Here is a 27,535-nt window from a genome sequence, read left to right on the forward strand (position 1 = left end):
AATAAGCTTATTTTAAAAGCATCAATGTGCTGTTATAGCCATGAAGATATATGACTGCCCACATTTACATATTCCACAATTTGGCATGTCCTGGTAAAGAGGTTAACCAATTAAGAACTGGGTTGTGTACTATTCAAAACTGAATTGAATGCCTTTTGAATTATAATTCAGTTCCTGAATTTGAATTGAGGGGGGGAAAAAAGATCAACCACCAATTTTCTGCATCTTAAGGAAGTAGAATTAAAATTAAAAATGTTAATAAACTGAAATTCTTAAAAAAATCACAAATATAATAGCATTTTCAACTAGAAAAGGGATGTATAAATAAAATGCAAATTTGGATTTAAAGAAGTTGAATTAAAATTAAATGAATACAAAGAAATGCATAAATACAATAAGAAAAAAAAGAATGTATAAATAAAAAAAAATGCAAATTTATTTTACAGAAAGTGTAATTAAACTGAACTGAATGTAAAGAAATTGACTGTAGTTTTCAACTAGAAATAAAAAATACCAATTTAAATTTAAGAAAGTATCATTAAAATAAACTGAAATTCAAAGAAAATTGTAAATGTAGTCACTGTAATATTCAACTAGAAAAGGAAAGTATAATTAAGTATAATTAAACTGAACTAAAATGTAAAGAAAATCACAATGTAATGTGAAATGTAAAGAAATTCATAAATGTAATTTGTTGTTTTTGACTAGAAATGAAAAATGCAAATTTGAATTTAGGAAAGTATATTTAAAATGAACTGAAATAAATGTATTAAGTGTAATGAAAAAATAAATAATGAATATTTGAATTTAAAACACTATAATTAAAATGAGCTGGAATTCACAAATGCTATATATTTAATTTTTAACTAGAAAACAACATATATAAATAAAATGCAAATCACAATTGAAATGATTTGAACTGAAATTTAAAGAAGGGGAACGTATAAGTAAAAAATATAATGCTCCAAAAGTAATCATGCTTGCCTTTTTCAGAAAATGATTTTCCCAAACCTATTCACAAACACGGCTGATCAGTTATCAAGTACCTGGTTTGTGTCAGTGTCCACCTTCATTGAGATGGTTTGATGAGACGGTAGTCCAATTATGAGCAGTAACAATAGACGGACTGCATCAGGATCTTTGTGCAGGTGTGCACGTTCAGAGCTCCATTAAACCTGGCCTGCATTCATTTACAATGCCCTTTTTCTGAGCGCATGCCTTTGTCTTTTCACTCTCAAGCCTGATAAATTCAGCTTGTCATCAAATGTTACCTTGAAACAATGCAATCGAAGTAATTGTGTCCAGAACAATGAAGGTGTACACAGGAGACATCAGCACGGACGTATCTTATCTAAACGTCCCGAGCAGTTCAATGTGAACAGGACGCAAAACACGGTCACTGCTCGATAAAAATATCAGCAGTCATTGTCACTAATCTGATGAAGTGAGAGAAATTAACGGATATTGCTCTGCTCAACTGTTATCTTTAAAATGGAAAGTCATTGTTTTTTGATTCGTATGTAATTGCACATGACATTTTCTTGAATGCATTAAGCTATAGCTATGTAGCCTAATATGTTTTTAAATATTATTATGTAAGTGACACAGGCATCTGATAAGAGCAATATTTTTTAAATATTTTAGAATTTAAAATACCTGTTGTCTATCCAAATATATTTTAAAATGTAATTTATTTCTTTGATGCAAAGCTGAATTTTCAGCATCATTACTCCAGTTTTCAGTGTCACTCAGTGTCCACTCAGTGTCCTTCAGAAATCATTCTAATATGGTGATTTGTGTCTAAATTATTTATAATCGTTCTTATAAACATGAATGAAAATAGCAGTAGTCTTCTGAGCAATAAATAAATAAATAAGCTAAATAAATACATTATTTATTTTATTTATTTTATTTTTTGCATTTTTTTATGTATCATTTATGATATTTTGTTTTACTGGAGGGACATAATCTGACAATCTGATAAATGTGCCAGACGCAGCACTGCTCAAAATCATCCCTATTTGCAATGCACAGTCAGGATCTTATATTTATAGCCTTTGTACTCACCGGAGCTCATTGTACATGCTAGTGCACTCACTTCCTCTAGGAATACTGCTAGCTACCTGAATAATGATCTTCAGTCTATTGCATGTGATCCAGCTGCTGTATTTCCCATGACTTATGCCAGCAATCCCAGCAGCAAATATTTCATGATTAATAATTTAATAAATTAAAAGGCCATCTCACGGAAATCATAATTTCCCTTGCTCTTCTGAAATAAATGTGTTCTGTTAAAATAATCCAATGTTTTGTGATCTATATGGCAAAAAGCAAAGTGAAGGAGTGTCTTTAACAAGTAAGGCCATTGTTCTCCTAATACAGATCTGTGACACAGACGTTGCAAAGTCAGCGATTTGTCACCACATGAAAATGAGAAGCTAGGGGTTTATTCTTGGAACTAGGTAAAGCAAAACTCCAGTTGGTGTTAGTTAGCTGGTGTTAACCCCCCGACTGAGACGCAGAGTAGTTCAGGCATGATCACATCTTGGGTTGAAAAGGAAAGTAAATGCAGCACAACTCCATTGTAATTGCAGAATAGCTTGTGTGAGTCAGTCATCTTATGGATTCCTGAAAAGTCAGCATGTCATGGCTCAAGGGACTCGCTTTACTTGAAACCGTGCAACAGCTTCCTTTCAAATACACCTACTGCAGCAGTCTACAGATAAAACCGTAATCAAAGTTAGTTTTTTATTTGTCAAAATTGCTGTAGAAATCAAACGCTTATAGGGAAATGTAGCATATTTCATATTTAGCATGGAGAATTAAGCCTATTTTTTTCTTGCATTTTGACATTGTCCCACAAATGACCATAATGCAGGTTTTACTTTTAAGTTCCCATTATTTTCAGTATTATATGCATATAAAGATATGCAATAATGCATATTTTTTATAAACTGCAGTACAAAAAAATTGCAGTATAATGTATTACTTTGTGTAAATAAAATTTAAATATATTTAAATATTTTAAAGGGGTCATCAGATGCCCATTTTCCACAAGTTGATATGATTCTTTAGGGTCTTAATGAAAACTCTATAATATACTTTGGATAAAAATTCTTAATGGTAGTGTAAAACAACACCCTTTTTACCTTGCCAAAATTAGCTCTGCAAAAATCATCCTGTTCTGGTCGAGGTTGCTTTAAATGTTAATGAGCTCTGCTCGCCCCGCCCCCCTTTTCTCTCTGTGGAGTGACGAGCCTGTTTACTTTAGCAGCATTTAGCCACGTTTAGCCGCTAAACTTGCTAACTAGCACGTTATTAGGAAAGGTAATCGAAAGATTTATTAAAAAAAATAACAAAAAAAAAACCTTATACTCACTTCTGCTGTAAGTGGAGCTGGAACACGTGAAATGATTCGTGCGAACATAGAGGGATATATGTAAATCGGGAGGCGCATTCCCTTCACAAACAAACGTAATCCACTGCATCTTCAGTGGCTCAGATGTCGGGAGTAAATGATGACCACTATGTTCATTATTACATCCAGCAACACAACACCTCAATCGCTCAATTCTTGTCTAATTTACATCCCTGCTCCATGCACCACTGAATGGATTTTTATCATTATAGGGTAGATTTGTACATACACTACCAACACACATTAATGTTCAAACAACATGTAAAAGTGAACTTTGCATCCGATGACCCCTTTAAAATAATAAACATATCATTTCCGCTATTACAAATACAATAATGACAGTGTTATACATAGTTTCTGCAGCTTTTATAAAGGTAAATTCATTTCACAAAAACAAAAGCTTAATATCTCTGCTCCCAAAAAGTAGAATATGGAAATAACTTTTACTTGTAATCATACTGCAAAAAGTGATTGTTCTTCATCCATATTTTTGTCTTATTTTCCAATGTAAATATCTTTTCCAATGTAACATTCTTAAATCAAGATACATTTTCTTCGTGACCCTGGACCACAAAAGCAGTCTTAAGTAGCATGAGTATATCTGTAGTAATAGCCAACAATACATTGTATGGGTCAAAATGATAGATTTTCCTTTATGCCAAAAATCATTAGGACATTAAGTAAAGATCATGTTCCATGAAGATATTTTGTGAAATCTGGACAACTTTACAGCCGATTTTCTCAATATTTTGATTTTTTTTTTTTCCACTGTCAGATTCTAGATTTTCAAATACTTGTATCTCGGCCAAATATTGTCCTATCCTAAAACGATACATCAGTGGAAAGCTTATTTATTCAGCCTTCAGATTATGTAAAAATCTCAATTTCAAAAAAATGTATATCTGCCAATGGAGGCAGAAAAATCTACTTAATTCGCCTGGAAGATTTGTTCTTGTTTCAAGAGCAAACTTAATTTTGTTCAGATTCTCGGAAAATGAATTAATATCTTCTGATTCCTTCAAAAGTAAATGAATTTTAATTTAGGGTTGTGTAGACATTTGAACTGGAAAATGAACAAAAATAATGAGGAAGATATTTATTAATTTAAGGCTTTCCGCTCTGATTTAAGGACTTCTTAAGACCTGCAGAAACCCTGTTATAATGATAATGTGATAAATATCACACTGAAAAATTCACAAGTCCTAAAAATAGGCTTCATCTTATTTATGCTCTACATATTATTTCTTCATTTTGATTTTGGGAGTAAAATATGACATGCTTCTAGGCCAGTTTTGTAAGATCTGCCCTGTAATGCACATCCTCTAAAGTTTGAATATCATACTCTTTATGGGTTTGGACTGTGATTAGATTTCTACAAATCTAAACTGTTAACAGGATAAAACTGGTCTGATACCCATCCCACACTCTTCGCTCTACTAGTTTATGCTCTGTCTATTAAAAAATCATGAGCTGAACCTTGGACCATTTTTATAAGGGGTATCTTTATATAAATGATTCAGCTTACTACAGGTTGCACATAAAGTGCTTTCTAGTAGCCCAGAGCCTGAGAAGTAAAAATATACCCTCTCTTAAGCAGCTAACTGTCATTTAAATATCACACACACTCATCAGAAATGGGCACACCATGATGGTTATGTATCTACAGCCATAAAGATTTTATGCCATCCATTATGCATAAAGAGTTAATTTATTCATGAGGGCAAAATGTGATTGTCCTCTGCCTTTGGATTCCTTTTCATAGCCGTCAGTTCACCCTGTGAATAGACCACTGTTTTGTGCCTGGAATATAAATAGACTGTGTGTGTTGATGTGTGCAAATCTGCGGCCCCCGTATATACCATAGCATGTGCAATAAATCATTCAGGGTCCCTTTTAGCTTCTAAACTTGGCTAACAAAAACACTTATGTAAAGTCACAAGTATATTTGTTCCAGTTAATTACATTAAAGGTCTAAACTAAGACACCATTTGCTCCAGAAAAGTCATTTGGAAATCTTCACTCACAACGGACCCCAAAAATAGCATATAAATGTATAAATGATCTTATAAATCTTAACAGGAGCATCCCTGGCATTTATACAAACAATGGAGTTGGCATTTGTTCCCATGGACTCTGCAATAAGTGCAAGCTACGGGTATTCAAAAGTCATCTATTTTTAACACTATTGTGCATGTACACACATCTTCATAGTGACCCATATACTGCTCTATATAATGAGGATACTGCGGGCTAGGTAATAGGTCAACCTTTCATAAACAAAGGAATTATTTCCATCTCTATTAAAAAAATAATAATTCTGAAATATGTGGCCATAAGGACGTATTTTACTTTTTTAATCTGTAAAATCCATTAGAATTTTCCTTAGAAGCACCACCAAGACTAGCTAAAAAGTCAAATTAAAATGGTACGCATAAACATTTTACTTCCGTTTACTTAAATTAGTTTTGTCTATGTACTGAACGGAACTCACTTTTAAAATAGCGATGATTGACACCATGGTAACCATAGCAACAGTTTGGCTATTTTTGACCAGAGTAATATTACAGTGACCAAAGACTCATTATGTTTAGAGATTTTAATTAAACCATCATCGACAGAGCCGTCATGTTTTGTTTATGTTTAGAGGGTTGCTTGGCAGAGCGCACTCTTGAAGGGTTGCCATGTCCACTTATTATAAGCAACACTTTTTAAACGTCTTTGTGGTTGTTGTGTGGGCTCAGCTCATAAAACAATCCAGCTTATGGAGTTATTCAAGAATGCAGGCACAGGTCGGCGCCAAAGGCCTCATGGTTAGCGTGCCGACAAATGGCGCGTTTGAGCTGCGGGTGTTCCGAGTTCGAATCCCGACTCGTGGACCTTTCCCGATCCCACCCCCTTCACTCTCTCCCACTTTGCTTCCTGCCTTACTTACACTGTCCTATTTAAATAAAGGCATAAAAGGTCACAATATTTTGGTATGTGGCTTATTTCCAAGATAACTACCTGGCTACCCTACGAAATCAGTTTTATTTTTTCCCAAATTCCATTTAATTTTTTCCCAAATTCCGTTTTTTCCATTTTAATTTTTCTGGACTCCTTTTTAATGGTTAAATTTAATTTTATTAATCAAAAAGCATGTTTAATTAATTAAAATCATGAAACTTACACTATTTAACATCAATTTATTAAAAGTTTAACACACATATTTAGAGCTCAATGAAATTTTATTCTTTTCTCACCTTGTTTTATTGTTATTGTTTTAGTATGTCTAATTATTTGAATGCATAAAAACAACTTGGATTTATTCTTACAATAGTCTTATGAAACGTTTTCTCCCCTCAGAAATTCTATTGTGCATTTACATTTTTATGGTTATTAAATGAAGGCATATAACACTGATTTAATTTCTAATTAAATTAATTAAAATTAAACACATTTTATTTTTTGCTATTAAAATTTAAACATGGAATAAATATTGTATGTTTTTATCTTAAAAAATAAAGTTTTATTATTTTCTTTAAAAGTAGTAGTATCATGTATATTCTACTAAATAATAGTAATATAATAGTAAAATAAAATAATAGTATAATAATAGTAATCACCCCGATCGTCAAGCACGCTTCAGTACAGTAGTAAACTGAACCTCTGTGCAGTTCATTCATTCATTCAGACTGGGAGACACGCAGAACATGCAGGATTAATATTTAATTAGTCTTTTTGCGGCTTAATATTTGCAGTGTAATCACCCACTTTTGATTAATTAGTCCAAACTTTGATCAGTTCTGTGACATTCTGCATTAAACTGTAAATTCCGTTTTTATGACTGCATCGCAGAAATCATAGAGCCCTAGATAACGCATTTGGATTTAAGTTTATGATGACCTTGTTCTTATTTGCAGATCTAATATAAACATGCGATTTCTTTCCCAGCTGTTTACCTTCCTAGATGAAACCGACTGTTTTTGTAACTTGATTTTAACATAAATTTGTGCGTATTTGACGTTTTAAGCGCAATAAGACAAAAAGAAAAAGAGGTTTAGTTTCGCTTTCTCCAAATGTGGTTGTTTTGAATGCTAGCGTAAACAGGGTCAAATTAGATTTCACTTTGACTTTTAATTGTATTTTTTTAACCAAGCACATTGAAATGGATCCCAGCATCAAACAGTGAGACGTGTACTCACAAGTGGTCGGCTTGTTGCAGTTGTGTCCATGTCGAAAGTACTGCGGGTTCTCGATAACAGGAATGCGACTCATGCCAATTACGACGGCGTCAGGTCCCGCGTCTAGAGAGCAAGGTGTGACGATACCATGGTTGACATGATGAAGAGGGCTCGCGGAGTCTTCCTCACCACTAATGACTGCCACTGGGCCTGTAAAGCAAGCACAAAGTAATGATAAACACACAAACAGAATGTATGTTATTTGGAAGCATTGAAAAAACAAAGATTTTCTACCATAGCATGGCTTTGATCCAAATCAGACACTGATTAACATCTTTGTAAAGAGCCAAATGAGACATTACACTTTAAACACCAGGATGACTTAACAACCGTCAGCTCATTTAGCAACATAAAACCTTCACTAAACTACAAAGACGTCTAAAACCGTTTTAACAAGTTTACTTATTTATTCATTGTGAAATTGACAGTGGTTTAAAATCATCCTGAGGGAGAGCCACTGAGCTGAATTGGAGAATTGGGAAGGAAGGAGGGTGTAACTGCTGGTAAACATATAATTTTCAACAAGCCCACCTCAAAACAGGACTCTCTTCAAAACAGTCATTTGTTCACAAGCACACTCAAGGGAAACGTTTAAACATGGCCAACCAAGCAAATCATCAACACAGAGGGACTGAAGTACCAAATGCTGTCTGCTCAGATGTCTAAAACCTGTTTGTAATAGTCCAAACTTGGACAGATATCTGTAAACCCACCCAATGAGCATTATTTCACTGAATTCCTTCCAAGCTGAGCTCTTGTCAATTATGTTTGATGTGAACTTCTGTTATCCTAATGTGAAAACAAATCCCATTTATCTGAATACCCAGATTTTCTAATGAAAATCTCTATAGCTCTGTTCCTAAACCTAGTGAGCTGCCTTGCTGTCTACATAGTGCTTGAGTCCTAAAACCTAATTCAGAAACAAGACTTCCAGTTCTATCATTCCTAAGTCAGTGGGCTTTTTGAATGGGTTTTTGTTTAGATGCCTGAAATAAGGTCTGTGGCCCTCGAGGTCCATATTCCTGTAGAGTTTAGCTCCAACCTTGATCAAACTCACCTGCCAGTAACTTTCTAGTGATCCTGAAGACCTTGATTAGCCTGTTCAGGTGTGTTTGATTAAAGTTTGTAGCTAAACTCTGCAGGAAAGTGGATCCCTGGGTTAACACATGCTCATGATGTTTTCTCATTTTACACAGGACTGGCAGGGAATGTGCATCAATACACCTTTATTAAATGTTATGTGGTTCTTTTGATAGATTAACTGTTTTTGTGGTGTTAAGAGAAAGCACCTCCGCAGCACGTTCTTAACATAAACGAAAGACACAGTACTTTCTGCAATAAATCACTATTTTTCTGCACTAAACAAGTGAATTTTGGCAAGATATATTCAGAGATAATAGACAAAATGTTATAAAATAATAATTTCATTAAATGATTTTTTTTAAAACAGCGTTCATAGCTCACCCAAAAGCGAAAATTCTGTCATACAAATTGAAAATGAAAATTGTTATTTCCGATGAAATCCAAGAGCTTTCTGACCCTGCGTAGACAGCAATTCAACTGACACGTTCAACGCCCAGAAAGGTAGTAAGGATAACGTTTAAATAGTCCTTGTGACATCAGTGGTTCAACCCTAATGTTATGAAGGTACGAAAATGCTGAATGATGTCATTATTTTTGTTTTCTTTGAGCAGAAAAAGTATTCTCGTAGCTTCATAACATTACGGTTGAACCACTGATGTCACATGGACTATTTTATCAAATTCTGAGTTTACATTTTGCAGTTTTGAGTTTTTCTCAATATTATGATTTTATACCTTGCAATTCTGACTTTTTTCATTGATGTCCATGCAGGGTCAGAAAGCTCTTGGATTTCATCCAAAATATCTTAATTTGTGTTTCAAAGATGAACGAAGGTCTTACAGGTTTGGAATGATATGAGGGTAAGTAATTCACGACAGAATTTGAATTTCTGGGTGAACTATCTCTTTAAATCTTTGTGCCCATTATGCCTTCAAACACTGTCTATGTAGGCAGCTCACTAGGTGAGTTTGTCACATCCTGTGAATTTCGAAGGCTAACGTCAGAAATAATAGTTTTTCATCGAATCAATAAATCTCACCAACTCTTGTGTCAGTAGCAGCTGAAGAGACCTGAAAATGTTTTCTCACCTTGACTGTCTCAGGGTTATGGAGCATTGCCCAGACTTGCTAGGTGTAACCCCCGCAAACACAACCCTAGGTGCAAGGTGTGTGAAGTCTTGCCATAACAGCAGAGCCACAGGCAAGACTCAAACACCAGACTGAAAGTGACATGGTTTCTTTATTTGCATTGCATGTTGAATTTAAGAGGCCTTAGCTTTAGTACTCCTATGTTTTTAAATTGCATCTTTGACCACAACAGTTTTATGTATTCTGGATAAGAACATCTACTAATTGTCTTAAACATATACGTACATGAATGTCAAACAGATGAGGTTTTGCAATTCTCTAAACTGGTGTAGCTCATGTGGTGACAGAACACGTAGGTAAAAGTAAACACACCTCATGAACAGAACCACACGTCTTTTGAGTTTGACATTTAGGGTCCTAGTGAGAAATGATGCTTGTTGGCACAGAGTAAATCTGAGAGTTCAATATTAAACATTTGAGTGTAACTCTTGGTGTTTCCAGTCAAATCTCACTCTGAGGGATACAGACCACCGTTATTGATGATCCTTCACAAAGCAGGCTATAGAAAATTTATGACTCCTCCATTGGGCCGATCATTTATTTTGTTTACGATTGTATAAAAAGCTTCGGGAGAAAAGCAGCAGCATATTTTATTCTACAAGAATGCTTAACTTACTGAATGCATGATACAAGCTTATTTTGTCTTTAGCCACTGATGTTAATGGGCTGAGTCTCAAAAAATGCCAGGTAATTTTGTCCTGAAAAATAAATAAATAAATCTATTTAAATATGTATTTCTTGCATTAAGAAAATTGTGCATATTTTAAGAGCTTTTTAAGACTTAATGACACCATTTTCAAAAAAATTTAGCACATTTACACTCAAGGATGTTGCATTTCTTTCTTTCTTTATTTCCTTCTTTCTTTCTTTCTTTCTTTCTTTCTTTTTTTCTTTCTGTAATTATTTTATTTTATTTACCATTGTTATTACTCTTACTGTAAGGGGTAATTGTGATTAGATTATAGTTACTTTTCAGCATGAATTTTATCAAGAAAATTATAATTGATCTTTTTCTTTGATTTTGGTGTTAAATATGACCCAGACACGTTTGTAGCAGCGTTTTGTAAATAAATACTAAATGCATGATACATGGTTCTTTTGTAAATAAATAAATCTATTTATTTCTTGCATTAAGAAAATTGTGCATATTTTAAGTACTTTTATGACATCATTTTCATAACAATTTACAATTACATAACAATTTACACTCAAGGATGTTGCATTTTCTTTCTTTCTTTCTTTTTGTAAAAATTATTTTATTTTATTTTATTTTATTTTATTTTATTTACCACTCTTATTATTCTTGTTATTCCAAATGGTAATTCTGATTAGATTATAGTTACTTTTCAGTATGAATTTCATCAAGAAAATTATAATTTATCCTTTTCTTTGATTTTGGTGTTAAATATGACCCAGACGTGTTTGTAGCAGTGTTTTGTAAATAAATACAGAATGCATGATACACAGTTATTTTGTCTTTAGCCACTGACATTAATGGGCTGAATCTCAAAAAATGCCAGGTAATTTTGGCCTGAAAAATAAAATTTGTATAAATTTATATAAAATATAAAAAATATTATATTTATATAAAAAATAAAATAAATATTTATTTCTTGCATTAAGAAAATTGTGCATATTTTAAGAGCTTTTTAAGACTTAATGACACCATTTTCAAAAAAATTTAGCACATTTACACTCAAGGATGTTGCATTTCTTTCTTTCATTATTTCCTTCTTTCTTTCTTTCTTTCTTTCTTTCTTTCTTTCTTTCTGTAATTATTTTATTTTATTTACCATTGTTATTACTCTTACTGTAAGGGGTAATTGTGATTAGATTATACTTACTTTTCAGCATGAATTTTATCAAGAAAATTATAATTGATCTTTTTCTTTGATTTTGGTGTTAAATATGACCCAGACACGTTTGTAGCAGCGTTTTGTAAATAAATACTAAATGCATGATACATGGTTCTTTTGTAAATAAATAAATCTATTTATTTCTTGCATTAAGAAAATTGTGCATATTTTAAGTACTTTTATGACATCATTTTCATAACAATTTACAATTACATAACAATTTACACTCAAGGATGTTGCATTTTCTTTCTTTCTTTCTTTTTGTAAAAATTATTTTATTTTATTTTATTTTATTTTATTTTATTTACCACTCTTATTATTCTTGTTATTCCAAATGGTAATTCTGATTAGATTATAGTTACTTTTCAGTATGAATTTCATCAAGAAAATTATAATTTATCCTTTTCTTTGATTTTGGTGTTAAATATGACCCAGACGTGTTTGTAGCAGTGTTTTGTAAATAAATACAGAATGCATGATACACAGTTATTTTGTCTTTAGCCACTGACATTAATGGGCTGAATCTCAAAAAATGCCAGGTAATTTTGGCCTGAAAAATAAAATTTGTATAAATTTATATAAAATATAAAAAATATTATATTTATATAAAAAATAAAATAAATATTTATTTCTTGCATTAAGAAAATTGTGCATATTTTAAGAGCTTTTTAAGACTTTTATGACATCATTTTTACAACAATTTAGCACATTTACACTCAAGGATGTTGCATTTCTTTCTTATTTTCTTTCTTTCTTTTTTTTTCTTTCTGTAATTAATTTAATTTTATTTTTATTTAATTTTATTTATTTATTTTTTTTATATTTTATTTTATTTTATTTTATTTTATTTTATTTTTTATTTACCATTCTTGTTATTCTTCTTGTTATTGTAAGTGGTAATTGCGATTAGATTATAGTTACTTTTCAGCATGAATTTCATCAAGAAAATTATAATTTGTCCTTTTATTATAACCATAAACTCAATAGTCAAGAACATTCTGCAACTGTATTGAACAGACTAAAACAGAATTGTAGCGGACAACTTGACAAGTAAAAACTATAACTCAACATGTGTAATTCACAATGTACATTAGAAAAGCTAACCAAGCACTACAAGCATTGCCCCAGCTTGATTCCTAGTCTACACCAGCACACATTCTCCTGTACTGAAGTGCAATGAAAAAATAAAGAGCCTCTTTCATCAGTCAGACTCCCACCATTTAAACAGAGGGAGGTGTGATCAAAATTGATAACGTTGCATCATCCTGGGCAGTCGGTGGTGGGCCACGATTGAGCAGGGGCCATTAAATATTTACCTTTTATTACAGAGTCGCAGGGAGCGCACAGAAATATGTGATCATTCAGATACTGACAGTAAGACCTCTATCGATCAGGCTACTGCGTGGCCCCATGACTTCACTGATCCAACAGTGCAAAGAAAACTCTGTTCACCGAGCCACATTCAAAACCCACAGCGGCAGGCCCAGACGCAGAGAAAATAGATTTGGACTGTTTAGTGCTAGCGCAGCACTTCACACTGTAATCAAATGAACGGAGGCTACAAGCTGCATGTGGACTAAATGTTTCAAACGTATTCAGTGTAATTGCTGCAAATGATCTGACGATGCGAACTGTTTAAGGTTTTATGGATATCTATGAAAACTCGTTCCTACCACAAAATAAAAATAATAAAAAAGTAATCTTACAATTATGACTTTTTTTCTTATTTCTTTTTTGCAATTCTGGAAAAAAAGAGTCAGAATTCTGAAATATAAACTCAGAATTCTATTTTTTTTCTTTCCAAGTTTACATCTCACAATTTTGAGTTTACATTTCACAATAAAAATAAATAAACATAAAATAAATTGTAAAAAAAACGGTAATTGCAACTTTTTATATATCTCGTTTATATTGTGGAATTCTGAATTTATTTCTGGCAATTGCTAGTTTTTATCTCGGAATTCCGACATTATTTCTTAGAACTTTGAGTCCTGCAATAAAAATAAATAAACAAAATTAATTGTGTAAAAAAAAAAAAAAGTAATTGCAACTTCAAAATAAAAAAATAAAAAATAAAAAAATTGTGTAAAAAAACAGAAGGTAATTCTGACTATATTTCTGGCAATTTTAAGTTTTTATCTCAGCTCTCTCTTTTTTTCTCAGAATTGTGAGTTTACATCTTACAATTTTGAGTTTGTCTCAATATTCTAAATTTTAATTTCTTGCAAATCTCATTTTTTTTCCTCAGAATTGTGGGTTTATATCTCACAATTCTGGCTTTTTTCTCTCAGAATTGCGAGTTTATGTCTTGCAATTCTGACTTTATTCTCAGAATTAAGAGTTTATATCCCCTAAATTCTACATTTATCTAACATTAAAAAACTGAGATAAAAAGTTGCAATTAACTTTTTTATTTTTATTTTATTTTATGTTATTTTATATTTTATCTTTTTTTTTTTAATTTAATTAAAATTTTATTTTATTTTAATTTAATTAAAAAAAAATGTTATTTTATTTTATTTTACATTTGGAAACCATTTTTCAACATGTCCTTATTGACTCACAGCATACTACTGTCTGAAATATACATGTACAACATGTATTGTTTCACATACTATAAATAGACAGCATTATACAGTGTATACTGTGCAGTATACAAACTGCATTCCAGACATAACCATGCATTTTGTTAATGGTTAAGACTGATCAATAATCAATCTCAGTTTTATGGGTTGCATTAACTTGAGTGTGCGGTTTATTGTTAGCTATTATGGTAATCAATGTAAACTTCTATAAAAACTGTCTGATGACAGCACCTGGCAATAAAACAAAGCCTTTTTTATTTCAACCAATCCCATACAGGTTATTCAATTAGTCAAGAACACAACCACCAGTCAATAATGAGGTCAAGACAGCCAATAGCTGATTACAACAAGGGTTTAAAGCAAATACATTATCCTAAATGAACATTTTGCCATCTCTGTCAATGGTTTGTAAAATGCATTTTGTAAAAAAAAAAAAAAAATTAAAGAAATATAAAAAAATAGATATTTGATTATATTTATGACAATATAATTATTTAACCAATTTCTGCTTGCATATTGGTGATGAAAAGTGTGCAAGTTTCCATATTTTACAAAAAAAAACCCAAAATAGATATTTCATTCCTCATGGTGTATTAACGTGGGGAATATTCCAGACAATATTCTTCTGAAAACAATGCTTGATTGTAAAGTTCCCACTGTGATAAATGTTAGAAGATGTGCATGTTTTTGTAGATTGTTTGTATGTCTTCACGTGAATCCAAATGAATTTATAGACAAATGAATGCAGGGTGCCAGGTTTGGTTCTATAAGGCCTGAAGGGAAGGAAATCACATCAATAACCACAGACGATTACAATCTCCTGAAGCTTCCCAGACCAAAGCACCAGCGTGGGTTCAATCACAACTCGAGGAGTCTAGGAAATACATCTGCAAACAGAAAGCTGAAATACACACCAGCTAATCTTAAATGTGCAGTACAGATAATCACAGAGGTGAGCCGCTGTCACCCAAAATCTGGGTTAGCATAATGGGCTCAATCAGACACAGTGCTGGAGGCAAGAATGTAATTATTGTCTGATTCTCCACAAGTCGTGCCGCAGATGGTTATGTAACATGTATCAAATCAGCATTTCTTTTTAGCTCTCCAGTTAATTCTAGATAGAATTCCCCGGGTAGTCCAAGAGGTTCATTAAAGCCAAACGAAGCACACACACACACACAAACACACATGTAGGGGCCCTTGGAATATACTTTGCAGCTCTTAAATCATAACGCAGCCGTGTTAATCCCATCACAAGAACAAAGCGACAAGCACACAGGAACAAACAAGCTCAAATTGAGAACAGAACGAGGGAAGTGCAAAACACTTAATTTAATAATTCAACACTTGTTAAAAATAAAAGCATTTCTGTTTTCACGTTGTGTCTGTGACCCTGTTACACTGTCTAGAATGCAGGGATTCCCCTGTCAACACTCATTTTACTCATCAAAGGTAAATATGAGAAATATTTTATTTAGATTCATGTAGATATTTATAGTGAATTACCAAAGGTCGTTGACTAGTAGTTGCAGATGTTGGAGAATTATGGGAGAAGTAAATGTTTTAAAGCATTTCATTTATTTTTCCCCCCTGAGGACCTTTTATGCTGATTAAAAACATTAATGAGAATCACCATTAAGAATAATGTCACATACAAAAAACTCAAATGTAAAACATCCAAATGCATTAGAATAATGAGGGCATCCGTTTTATTTATTTTTATTATTTATGTATTTATTTGAAGAAGTTCACTTCCAGAACAAAAATTGACAGATAATTTACTCACTCCCTTGTCATCCAAGATGTTCATGTCGTTCTTTCTTCAGTTGATAAGAAATTATGTTTCTTGATGAAAACATTCAGGAACTATCTCCATATAATGGACTTCCAAAATGCAGTTTAAATGAAGCTTCAAATGGCTGTAAACGATCCCAGCCGAGGATAAAGGGTCTTATCTAGCAAAACGATCGGACGATCATTTTCTAAACAAATTGACAATTTATATACCTTTTAAACACTTGTCTTGTCTATGTCTGCATAAATTCTGCATGTTTTTTTTTCGGTTCAGTATGGTCAATACAGTTCCTCCCATCTTGTTTCTTCCCCAACTTCAAAATCGTCGTACATCGCTGCAGAAGTACCGATCCAGTGTTTACAAAGTGAACGTGAAGAATATCAAACGTCATTTACAAAAAAATGATAAAACAGCAATGTAGGACAATTTTGATGTTGAAGAAGAAAACGAGTCGGGAGCTTTTCGACATACCCTAACTGTATTGACCCGGATTACACAGACTACACACGCGCATCACAGAGATGAGACAAAACAAGCATTTGAGTTTAAAAAGTATATAAATTGTCAATTTGTATCGAAAATGACCAAATGTTTCGCTAGATAAGACCCTTCATCCTCTGCTGGGATCGTTTAGAGCCATTTGAAGCTGCATTTAAACTACATTTTGGAAGTTCAAACTTCAGTGGTGACACCATTGAAGTCCACTTTATGGAGATAATTCCTGAAATGTTTTCCTCAAGAAACATAATTTCTTATCAACTAAAGAAAGACAAACATTTTGGATGACAAGGGGGTGAGTACATTATCTTAAAACTTCTCCCTTAAAGGAACTTCCGGAACAAAAATTTACAGATAATGTACTCACCCCCTTGTCAACCAAAATGTTTGTGTCTTACTTTCTTCAGTCGTAAAGAAATTATGTTTTTTGAGGAAAAACATTTCAGGATTTTTCTCCATATAATGGACTGATATGGTGCCCCAAGTTTAAACTTCCAAAATGCAGTTTAAATGTGGCTTCAAACAATCCCAATGCAGTTGTAAACGATCCCAGCCGAGGAAGAAGGGTCTTATCTAGCAAAACGATCAGTTATTTTCATGTAAAAAAAACAACAACAAAAAAACAATTTAAATACGTTTAAACTCAAACGCTCGTCTTGTCTTGCTCTCCCTGAACTCTGTGTATTCTGGTTCAAGACAGTTAGGGTATGTGGAAAAACTCCAATCGTATTTTCTCCCTCAACTTAAAAAAATCATTTTAAAATCATCCTACATCACTGCAGAAGTACCGACCCAGTCTTTGCAAAGTGAACATGCAAAGAAGATCAAACACCCTTAACAAAAAAAGGTAAAACAGCAATATAGGATGATTTTGAAGTTGAGGGAGAACGTGAGATGGGAGTTTTTCAACATACCCTAACTGTCATGAACCGGAACAAAACAGTCCAGGCAGAGTAAGATAAGACGAGCGTTTGGCATTAAAAAGTATATAAATTGTATTATTTCGCTAGATAAGACCTTTCTTCCTCGGCTGGGATTGTTTACAACCGCATTTGGGATTGTTTGAAGCTGCATTTAAACTGCATTTTGGAAGTTCAAGCTCGGTGCACCATATCAGTCCATTATATGGAGAAAAATGCTGAAATATTTTCCTCAAAAAACATAATTTCTTTACAACTGATGAAAGAAAGACATGAACATCCTGGATGACAAGGGGGTGAGTAATTATCTGTAAATTCTTGTTCTGGAAGTGGACTTCTCTTTTAATACAATATTACAATTATTTATTTATGTATTTATGTATGTATGTATGCATGCATGCTTTTAGCACAATTTTATATATCTTATCATTTTTTCTCCATTCTTCTTTTGATTTTGGGAATAAATGCCCTTGAAAATGTTAGTCAAGGTTTCTTGCATAGGCAAGTTTACTAATTAATTGGTAGATCAAACTGCTTAGTTTCGGAGCATCACGAAAAAGTATATATATTTTTCACAATATGACCTCTTTAAGAATAACACTTTAATGCAAAGTGGCACTTCTATTCTAAACAGCACTAATGACAAACTTCAATGCTCTGCTTTAGCCAAAGGGAGAGCATCCGATGCATTTAAATCATTTCTACAGTTATCAAGCATTCACACAGTGTTTTCTTAATTCCTGCTCTTTCAGATGTCATATAAATACTCGATGAGGGGGCTTTGCAGCACTGAATGCTGCCTGAGGCTTATCACTGTTTGAGAGAAAGCAAACAGCTCTTGTTAGGTTTTCAATAAATTCTGTCCATAACCCTTTCAGTTTATTTCTTACACGAGGCAGAATATCCTCCAGCAATCAGTGTGTTGCTGAACGATAGCAACGTTTTTGAAGTTCCAACCCTTTTTTGATTTTCCGATGCTGCCCTTGAAGTAGTTTTGTTATGTGCGAATCAAAAGGAATATCCGTATCTCATGCTTGTCCATCTGTGATTGCTGTATTAGTCCTCAGAAAGACGCTCTGCTAATGCCTGTGATTGACATAAGTGGGTAGCTTTTTGTGCCACTTAAAGTTGCAGCCGTTCTGCAAACACTAACCAACACGGGTCTGATTCATCAACTTCTTGAGGATGCAATATGATTTATGGTTTTTCTCTAAGTGATTTCCAGAAAGCCCATGTCCCAGAGGGGATAATTAGATTGTCACTCCAAGTGAAGACCAAACGGGACAAGTAATACATATGATTGACGTATATGATTACCATTATCTTTGAAGTAAATTTCAAACTGATGATTGAAAGGACAACGACGTCCATTAAATCCTGCCAATTAGAAAACACCAATGTACTGTATATAATCACCTGAATATATCACTTCCGTTGAGAAGAGCTCTTGACATGTCTCTCTTATTGCAGCAGTAAGACAGCTCTTTTCCAAACCCTAGTGAGCATTCTTGTTCTCTGTTGTCTAATTAGGCTGTTACCTTCTAAGACAGCATACTAACGTCATGGAACCTCATAAATGACTAATTTGAAGTGCTGTACATAGGTAGCAACCCTCTTCACGGTCATGGCACACAAATAACATTTCTAATTTATTAATTAAGACACTCGTGGTTGAGTTTGAGTGTGTGTTGCTAAAATAATAATGTGACACATGATAAGCAGTCCACACTCACATATTGAGTGAGAATTTGATTATATATATATATATATATATATATATATGTGTGTGTGTTTATATAAGTAGCTTTGGAAATGAATACACCAATCAGGCATAACATTATGAACACCTAAAAAAATTAAGTAGTACAGTCAAAATTTCAGGAGCACCTTCTAATCAATAATCAAAAAAGTCTGAACAAAAATTTGCCTTCCCATTGGGAGGTGATATTTCACTCCTTAAAGGGGTCATCGGATGCAAAGTTCACTTTTTCATGTTGTTTGAACATTAATGTGTGTTGGCAGTGCATGTACACATCTACCCTATAATGATAAAAATCCATGCAGTGGTTTTTAATTAATCTGTAAAAATAATATCCTCTTTTTTAAATCGAGCCGTTCCCAGATGCCTGTGTGGAGTCACACCAACAGAGGCCGCTCCCACGATAGTTGAATGACATGAGTATCTTACCTCAGACCCGCCTAAATCAGCTATCACAGTCTGACCTCCATTGTTTCGATGCAGGGATGTAAATTAGAAAAGAATATCTCCGATTGAGTGACTGAGGTGTTGTGTTGCTGGATGTAATAATGAACATAGTGGTCATCATCTTCAGTGACATCTGAGCCGCTGAAGATGCACTGGATTACGTTTGTTTGTAAAGGGAATTGTCCCAATCTACAAATATCTGTCTATGTTCGCGCAAATCATTCGTGATCCAGCTTTACTAACAGCAGAAGTGAGTATAAGGGTTTTTTTATAAATCTTTGCGATCGCCTTGCCTAATAACGTGCTAGTTATTAAAGGCTAAATGCGGCTAAAGTAAACAGGCTCGCCACTCCACAGAGGAGAGGGGTGGGGCGAGCAGAGCTCGCTGATGACCCCTTTAACAAAATTAATTTGTACTACAGAGGTGGTACAGAAGAACACAAAAGTTGTTTGTAGGTGTGTTTACAGATGCTTAATGAGGCTCAGAGGTGGCATGAATGCAATCAAATTCATAAACTGAATGTTGAGATTAATGTTTTAAAAATACAATTTTGAATAGAAATAATAAATGATTTAAATAACTGAAGAGATGCTTATAAATGAAACTAAAACTGCCAGTAGGTGGCAGCAAGTCACTGATTTTATCACTGTATCATTTGTTCATTTGATTCGTTTGAACGGCTGATTCATTCAAGAATTAAGCAAGTGACTGTCTTCATGAATGGGAAATTTAATCACTGACTCACTAGATTCGTTTAAAAACGTACCTTCATTCATAAACAAAACACTGCTGTGTTTGAATGGAGATGTGCAGCAGCTCAGTTGTGACTTGTTTCAAACTGTTTTTGATGATGAAATAGAGCAAAATCAGGCAATAGTGTTATAGTCAGACAATGTAAGTCACTAAATATTAACTTCTTGTTTAACAGCTGTATTAAATCAATACCTCATTTACAGACTCCCTTAAAAATAATTAAAAGCTGTCACTCATCTTAGTTCATCGCAATCTCACAAAGTTCCATTATAATCATTGAAGATCTCTACACTGCACAATCAATCTCTTATTTACACTCTCTCTACACTTTGCAAATGCGACTGAAATGGTTGCACTGTAGAGCCCTGTGCCCCATCATGGCATGGACTCCACTAGACCCCTGAAAGTGTGCTGTGGCACCAAGATGTTAGCAGCAGATCCTTTAAGTCTTGTAAGTTGCGAGGTGGGGCCTCCATGGATCAGACTTGTTTGTTCAGTACATCCCACAGATGCTCAATTGGAATTTGGAGGCCAAAACCTCAAACTCATTGTTGTGCTCCTCAAACTATTCCTGAACCATTTTTGCTTTGTGGCAGGGCACATTATCCCGCTAAAAGAGGTGACAGCCACCAGGTAATACCGTTTGTACATGGTGTACATGGTCTGCAACATGGTCAAAGTAGCGTCCAAATGGATGACAGGACCCAAGGTTTCCCAAAGCATCACACTGCCTCTGTCGGTTTGCCTTCTTCGCATAGTGCATCCTGGTACCATGTGTTTCCCAAGTAAGCCATCCACATGATGTAAGAGAAAACTTGATTCATCAGACCAGGCCACCTTCTTCCATTGCTCCGTGGTCCAGTTCTGATGCTCACATGCCCACTGTTGCGCTTTCGCCGGCCTTCGCTCCCTACGTGCATCAATGAGCCTTGGAGCCGCCTATGACCCTGTTCACCACTGTTCCTTCCTTGAACCACTTTTGATAGATACTGCCAACTGCAGATTGGGAACACCCCACAAGAGCTGCAGTTTTGGAGATGCTCTGACCCAGTCATCTAGCCATCACAATTTGGCCCTTGTCAAACTCGCTCAAATCCTAACACTTGCCTATTTCCTGCTTGTAACACATCAACTCTAAGGACGAAATGTTCACTTGCTGCCTAATATATCCCACCCACTAACAGGTGCCGTGATGAAGAGATAAACAGTGTTATTCACTTCACCTGTCAGTTGTCATAATGTTATGCCTGATCGGTGTATTTTGATTCAACATAGAATTTATTACACAAAATTTTAATCTTACAATGTGGCCATAACATTGTTTTCAGAAGCATGTATGCTGCAATTAGAATTTGCACTAATGCATTTACGCTGTCATTAGAACTGCATAATAATGCTTTAAAATTAATGAGTTTTAAATGGGTATTAATGTTTTTTTTTTTTTAACAGAATAGTAAAATATGAAATGGTGAAAAAAAGATCCTCTAATTAATCTTAAGTAGCACAGGTATAATAGCCAAAAATACATGGTATGGGTCAGAATGATCAATTTTTTGATGAATTTTTTGATGATTTTTTTTTTTTTTTCAATTTTTTTTAAAAATCATTAGGATATTAAGTAAAGATCATGTTCCATGAAGATATTGTGTCAATTACCTACAGTAAATATATCAAAACTTAATTTTGGATTGGTAATATACATTGCTAAGAACTTCATTTGAACAACTCTAAAGGTGATTTTGATATTTTTGCACCCTCAGATTCTAGATTTTCAAATCTTAGCCAAATATCCAAATATGTCCTATCCAAAAGAACATACATCAATGGAAAGCTTATTTATTCAGCTTTCATATGATATATAAATCTCAATTTCAAGAAATTGACCCTTATGACTGGTTTTGTGGTCCAGGGTCACAAATATGAAACTAAAGTTACTGTCTTAAAGGGACAGTTCACCCAAAAATGAAAAACTCTTTCATTAATTAGTCACCCTCATGTCGTTCCAAACCTGTAACACAAATTAAGATATTTTTGATGACATTTGAGAGCTATCTGACCCTGCATAAACAGCAATGTAATTACCACGTTCAAGGTCCAGAAAGGTAGTAAGGACATAAAATAGTCCATGTGACATCAATGGTTCAAGCGTAATGTTGTGAAGCTACGAGAGTACTTTTTGTGTTCAAAGAAAACAAAAATACTGACTTTATTTTACAATTTCTTTTCTTTCGTGTCAGTCAAATAACTGTTTTAATACTCTACATAACGTAGTCTGTCCTGTGTAATGTTCGTCAGCAACTGCATGTAAGATTAAACACTTTAATAATTTTAACACAATATTTTTTTCCTAATTAATTATACCGGATTATTGTGTTAAATCTAGTCCCAATAATGATATGCACATACAACTGAAGTTGATCAAAAGTGTTTATATATATAATAAACATTTTTTTTATCCTCCTCTCTCTCTCTCTCTCGCTCTCTCTCTCTCTCTATATATACATAGTATGTTACGTAAAGTAGTTTAATTGTTTCTTTTGACTGTTAGCATTCACACTGCTAAAGGCCAAGGGCAAAAGGGAAAAAAAAAAGGCTGACACTAAGAATATTCCTTTTGTTTGATCAACATAAGAGGAAGATGAGTGCTTCACGTTCTCAAACACACAGTGTGTGCTAACATTTTTCAAAAGCAAATTGTGATCTTTAAAAAAGCAACTTCCTCCCACATCTGGGATTAAAACGATTATAGACTATTTTCGGGGTGTGTGCTGTTTAACAAACACTAGAGAGCTGGAAATAAGACTGATTTGCATTCGCCCACTCATCTACAGTGAACATGACGCGTTCTCTGAGGGATGACGCTGGTATCAGAACATGGCAGACGGTGTTTTTGAGATGTACAGTGAAAGGCTACAAGTGTTCCTCTAGCAGATCGACTGGCTGGATGACTGTGTCTTTGACTAATGTCTGAGATACGTGACTTGTCGCATGCCTTCAACAGAGATCCTAAATATGCTGAAAAGAAAATAAGGAAAACATTCGATTTGGGAGTTGCCAAGGATCCCACAAAGCAATATTATCACAATATGCAATAAACTGTGCAAATTATCCTGTCAGGCAGGACAACAATTTAACCCTGGTGACCGAAAAATGACAGATTTAGAGATTTATTTTCATTTAGTACATACTTTTATCCAAAGCAACCTACCACAACAACAATTCCCTTGGAGCAACTGGGGTTAAGTGCCTTTCTCACAGGCGCAATGTTCATATTTCATGGATCTGATCATCTAGCGCTCAAACTAGCAACCTTCTTGCCTTTAGCCACCACAAAATCATCTAGTATGAAAGCATTAGATTTAACGTTTATGTTTTCCTGACGGAGTTCCAATATAATTCACTTTCTTTGTTTAACGAAACAAGGCGTTTTTATGACAGGTTTGATGGTCTTAAATCAATCGTTCAAACAAAATTATGGATAGAGCATTCATATTTGTGGATTACTGTGATGTTTTAAGATGCTAAATTTCTCAAAATCTCGTTTGTTGAAGAAACAGACTCATCTACATCTTAGATTGAGAATGAGTACATTTTCAGCACATTTTCATTTTTTGCTAAACTATTCCTTTGCAGCAACCTCTATTCCAAGAAGAGTCACCATGTGCTTAATTTTCATTTTAAACCAGGTGTGCACTGTGTGATTTTTACCATTCTTTATGATTATTGCTGCTCAGATTGTACAAGATTCAGCACAAAGGCGATTAATCAACCGTTGGGGAGCACGTCACACTAAGCGACCTGCAAATTTAGTGTCAGGCGAAAAAATCGTGGCAAGAATCGTACAGTGTGCACCCGGCTTTAAGCTAATAGGCATGCTTTGCTCTGTTGAGGTTGCCTAATCTGGGAAATTACTTTTACAATTGTTGCTAATTATCATGCTCAATGAGTAAAAATTGGCTGCATTTGTTCCCACTGGAGCAGAAAAGCAGCACTAAGACAGATTAAGTTACAAAAGCTGTGACATGAGAGCAAGGCTTTTAGAAGCGAACGCTCATCTAAACTTTGGCCTTTTGGGTGCTGACTAATTTTACAGTCATTAATTAATGCAGGACATTACGGAAGCCCTAAGAGGCCATCCATTATTAGTTTTTTTGGTCATTATTAAGACTTTTTGTAGATTTCAACATTACATAACAAATGTTGTTTACCAATCTTGAAGTTGTTTGCTTTTTTCAAACATTTTGAAGTGCAGTACATGTGCACTTCCATTTAGAAGTTTAAAATGTTTGTGAAAAAAGTCTCTTATGCTCACAAAAGCTGCATTTATTTGATTAAAAATGCAGTAAAAACAGTACAATTGTGGAATATTATTACAGTTGAAAATATTTTAAAATGTAATTTATTCCTGTGATGCAAAGATGAATTTTCAGCATCAATACTCCAGTCTTCAGCGTCTCATGATCCTTCAGAAACCATTCTAATATGAATGACACTTTATCTTTGTAGACCCTACGATGATTCTAAACATGTGGACAATTTTACTTCCAGCAAACTTGGGTCTGCATGCTTACAGAATGTTGTTTGACAGATAAATTGAAGGTTTTGCACCTGAACAATGCATGACCTCATAGGGCTTCCATACAGCAGAAAAACAAGTTAATTTTGTATATTTTTTTGCTAAAATGTAAGTAGTCTCATTTCAGTGCAAAAATAGCACAAACAAAAATTGTATATGGTATAATTACACTGCTTGTATTCATTTTCCTTTGTCAAAACGTCTGTTGTTAAGTCAGCCTGAACCACATAACATACAGACTTATAATTATAAATATAACTTATAATTTTACCCTCAGGTGTATATTTAAATATTACAAATAATATACTTTTTAGAATGAAAGAATACTTGATAGAATGTTCAGTATTCAAATTGTAGCCAACAGCGATGACATCATTGTAACATCGGCATTCCGAATTGCACTGTCACCTGTTTTTCTTTTTATCCATCTGTTTATCCATATACTGCATATAATTTTTGCTGCCAAGCAAGCGGTGGTATTTCCTTCATGAAATACAAAGGCTTGAGATTTGTACACTAACACTGACTGTGATTCTGCACAGCGACAGCTCACATCATCGACGTTATGAGCATTGTGGAGCCTCTATTAAATTAAGTGACCTATCAATAGATGCAGAACACTGGTGAGGGGGAAACACAGTCTTGATTCGGTGTGGAAAAGAAATGATTTCTCCATCCCTACAGCACTCTTCACTATTGCGTCTCTCTCTCCTGTGACAACCGTGACAACACACCATGACGATCACAGAAATTGCCTATTATAGATGACAGTTCCGCTAAAGTTAATGCACAAAATGCCCCCGTGTTTTCAAAAACGTATTGCACAGGTCAAATAGACAGTCTTTGGAAGACTGGGATACAGAGCGTGAATAATCAGAATCATGATAAATGCATGTATATACATACATATACATGGAAACAGCTACTACAAAATACTGCGATTTTGCATAAGCTAGGACAATATTTTTATTATTTTTTTAAAAAATACTTTTATTCAGCAAAGTCGGATTAAATTAGTTTAGAATGTTACAAACAATTTCTATTTTGAATAAATGCTGTTCTTTTGAACTTCCTAGTTTTAGCTGTAGATTTCTTCTCCTCAACTAGAATGATCCACAAACACAAGCCCAAAATAAACCAAACATGTCTGTAATGAGAATTCTGACCTCGGACTGAATGTTCTAGAATAATTTTATCTCACCAGTTCACAATTAACTGCACGCAAACTGTCTTTTTGTATAATCTACATGTGCTCACCCCAATCATTATGAAAGCACGTCCAGACCGCGTCAGCTTCTATCATGTTTAATGGTGTTACGGCAAAGGGACTGAGCCATTTCACTGGCGTGAAATTGATTTAGTGCACTGCCTTTAGGGGGCCGATAATGACCCCTCATCTCTGCATGACACACACCTTCATCTCCATTTCATACAGCCTTAAGAGGGAGAGAACAGCGTTTATCAATGTCCCCTGTTCCCTATATAATAGAGTTGAGATGGGCAGTGTCTGTCTGGTGAACAGCATTGAGAGGTTAAGTGTTTTTACTATGTACTACTTGTGTTAGAAAAAAGCAGTTCAGTCACAGAGGAGCATAGTTTATCTACAGGTTGCTATAAACAGAGACCATAGTGCAAACAAACAAACAAACAAATAAAAAAAACCTTAGTGTGTATTTCAGAGCTGAATTTAGAATGCCTTTTAGACTCCTAAATTGGAATTGAGGTAGCAAATACTGAACACAATCGCAATTTAAATATTTAATTAAATGTAGGGATAGGATAATGGATGGACGACTGGATGGATACACTGATGGATGAATAGGTAGATGTATGGATGGATGGATGGATGGATGGATGAATGGATGGACAGACAGACAAACAGATGGATGATGAGATGGACGGAATGAAAGGATAGAGGGATAGATGGGTGAATGTCAGAATAGATGAATGGATTTCAACATATGTCAAATTTCAGTGGATGGGTGGACAGGGACAGAATGAATGGATATATGGACAGATCGATAGATGCATGAACAGGTGGACAAGATGGACAATTGGATGGATGGAACAGTGGACGGATGTATGCATGTATATATGGATGGACAGACGGATGGATCAGTGGACAAACAGGTAGATGTGTGGATAAAACGAATGGAGGGATTGAATGGATAGACGGATGAATATATGGAGGGACTGGTTGATTGGATAGATGGACAGACAAATAGACAAATGGAAATATGAATGGATGGATGGCCAAATGGATAGATGAATGAATAGATGGAGGGACTGGATGGTTGGAGAGATGGACAGACAAATGGACAGATGGATGGATAGATGAACAATTGGATGGATGGAACAGTGGACATATGTATGTATGTACTGTACATATGTATGGATGGATTGAATAAATGGAGGGGTTGGATGGTTGGATAGAGGGACAGACAAATGGACAGATGGATGAATGGATGGACATACG

The 27,535-nt window shown here is 34.3% G+C and overlaps 1 protein-coding gene across 2 annotated transcripts in view; it reads right to left on the reverse strand.

Moving 5' to 3' along the window:
* ntrk3b (neurotrophic tyrosine kinase, receptor, type 3b) overlaps window positions 1–27,535 on the reverse strand; it is a 147,857-nt gene that overhangs the window by 25,925 nt on the left and 94,397 nt on the right. For both annotated transcript variants that reach the window (XM_051115276.1, XM_051115275.1), the window contains exon 12: window positions 7,600–7,788. In XM_051115276.1, the coding sequence (XP_050971233.1) occupies window positions 7,600–7,788 (189 nt within the window). The remainder of the gene's footprint in view (window positions 1–7,599; window positions 7,789–27,535) is intronic.

This window comes from Labeo rohita, chromosome 7 (genome assembly GCF_022985175.1).
Source record: "Labeo rohita strain BAU-BD-2019 chromosome 7, IGBB_LRoh.1.0, whole genome shotgun sequence".
Lineage (NCBI taxonomy): Eukaryota > Metazoa > Chordata > Actinopteri > Cypriniformes > Cyprinidae > Labeo > Labeo rohita.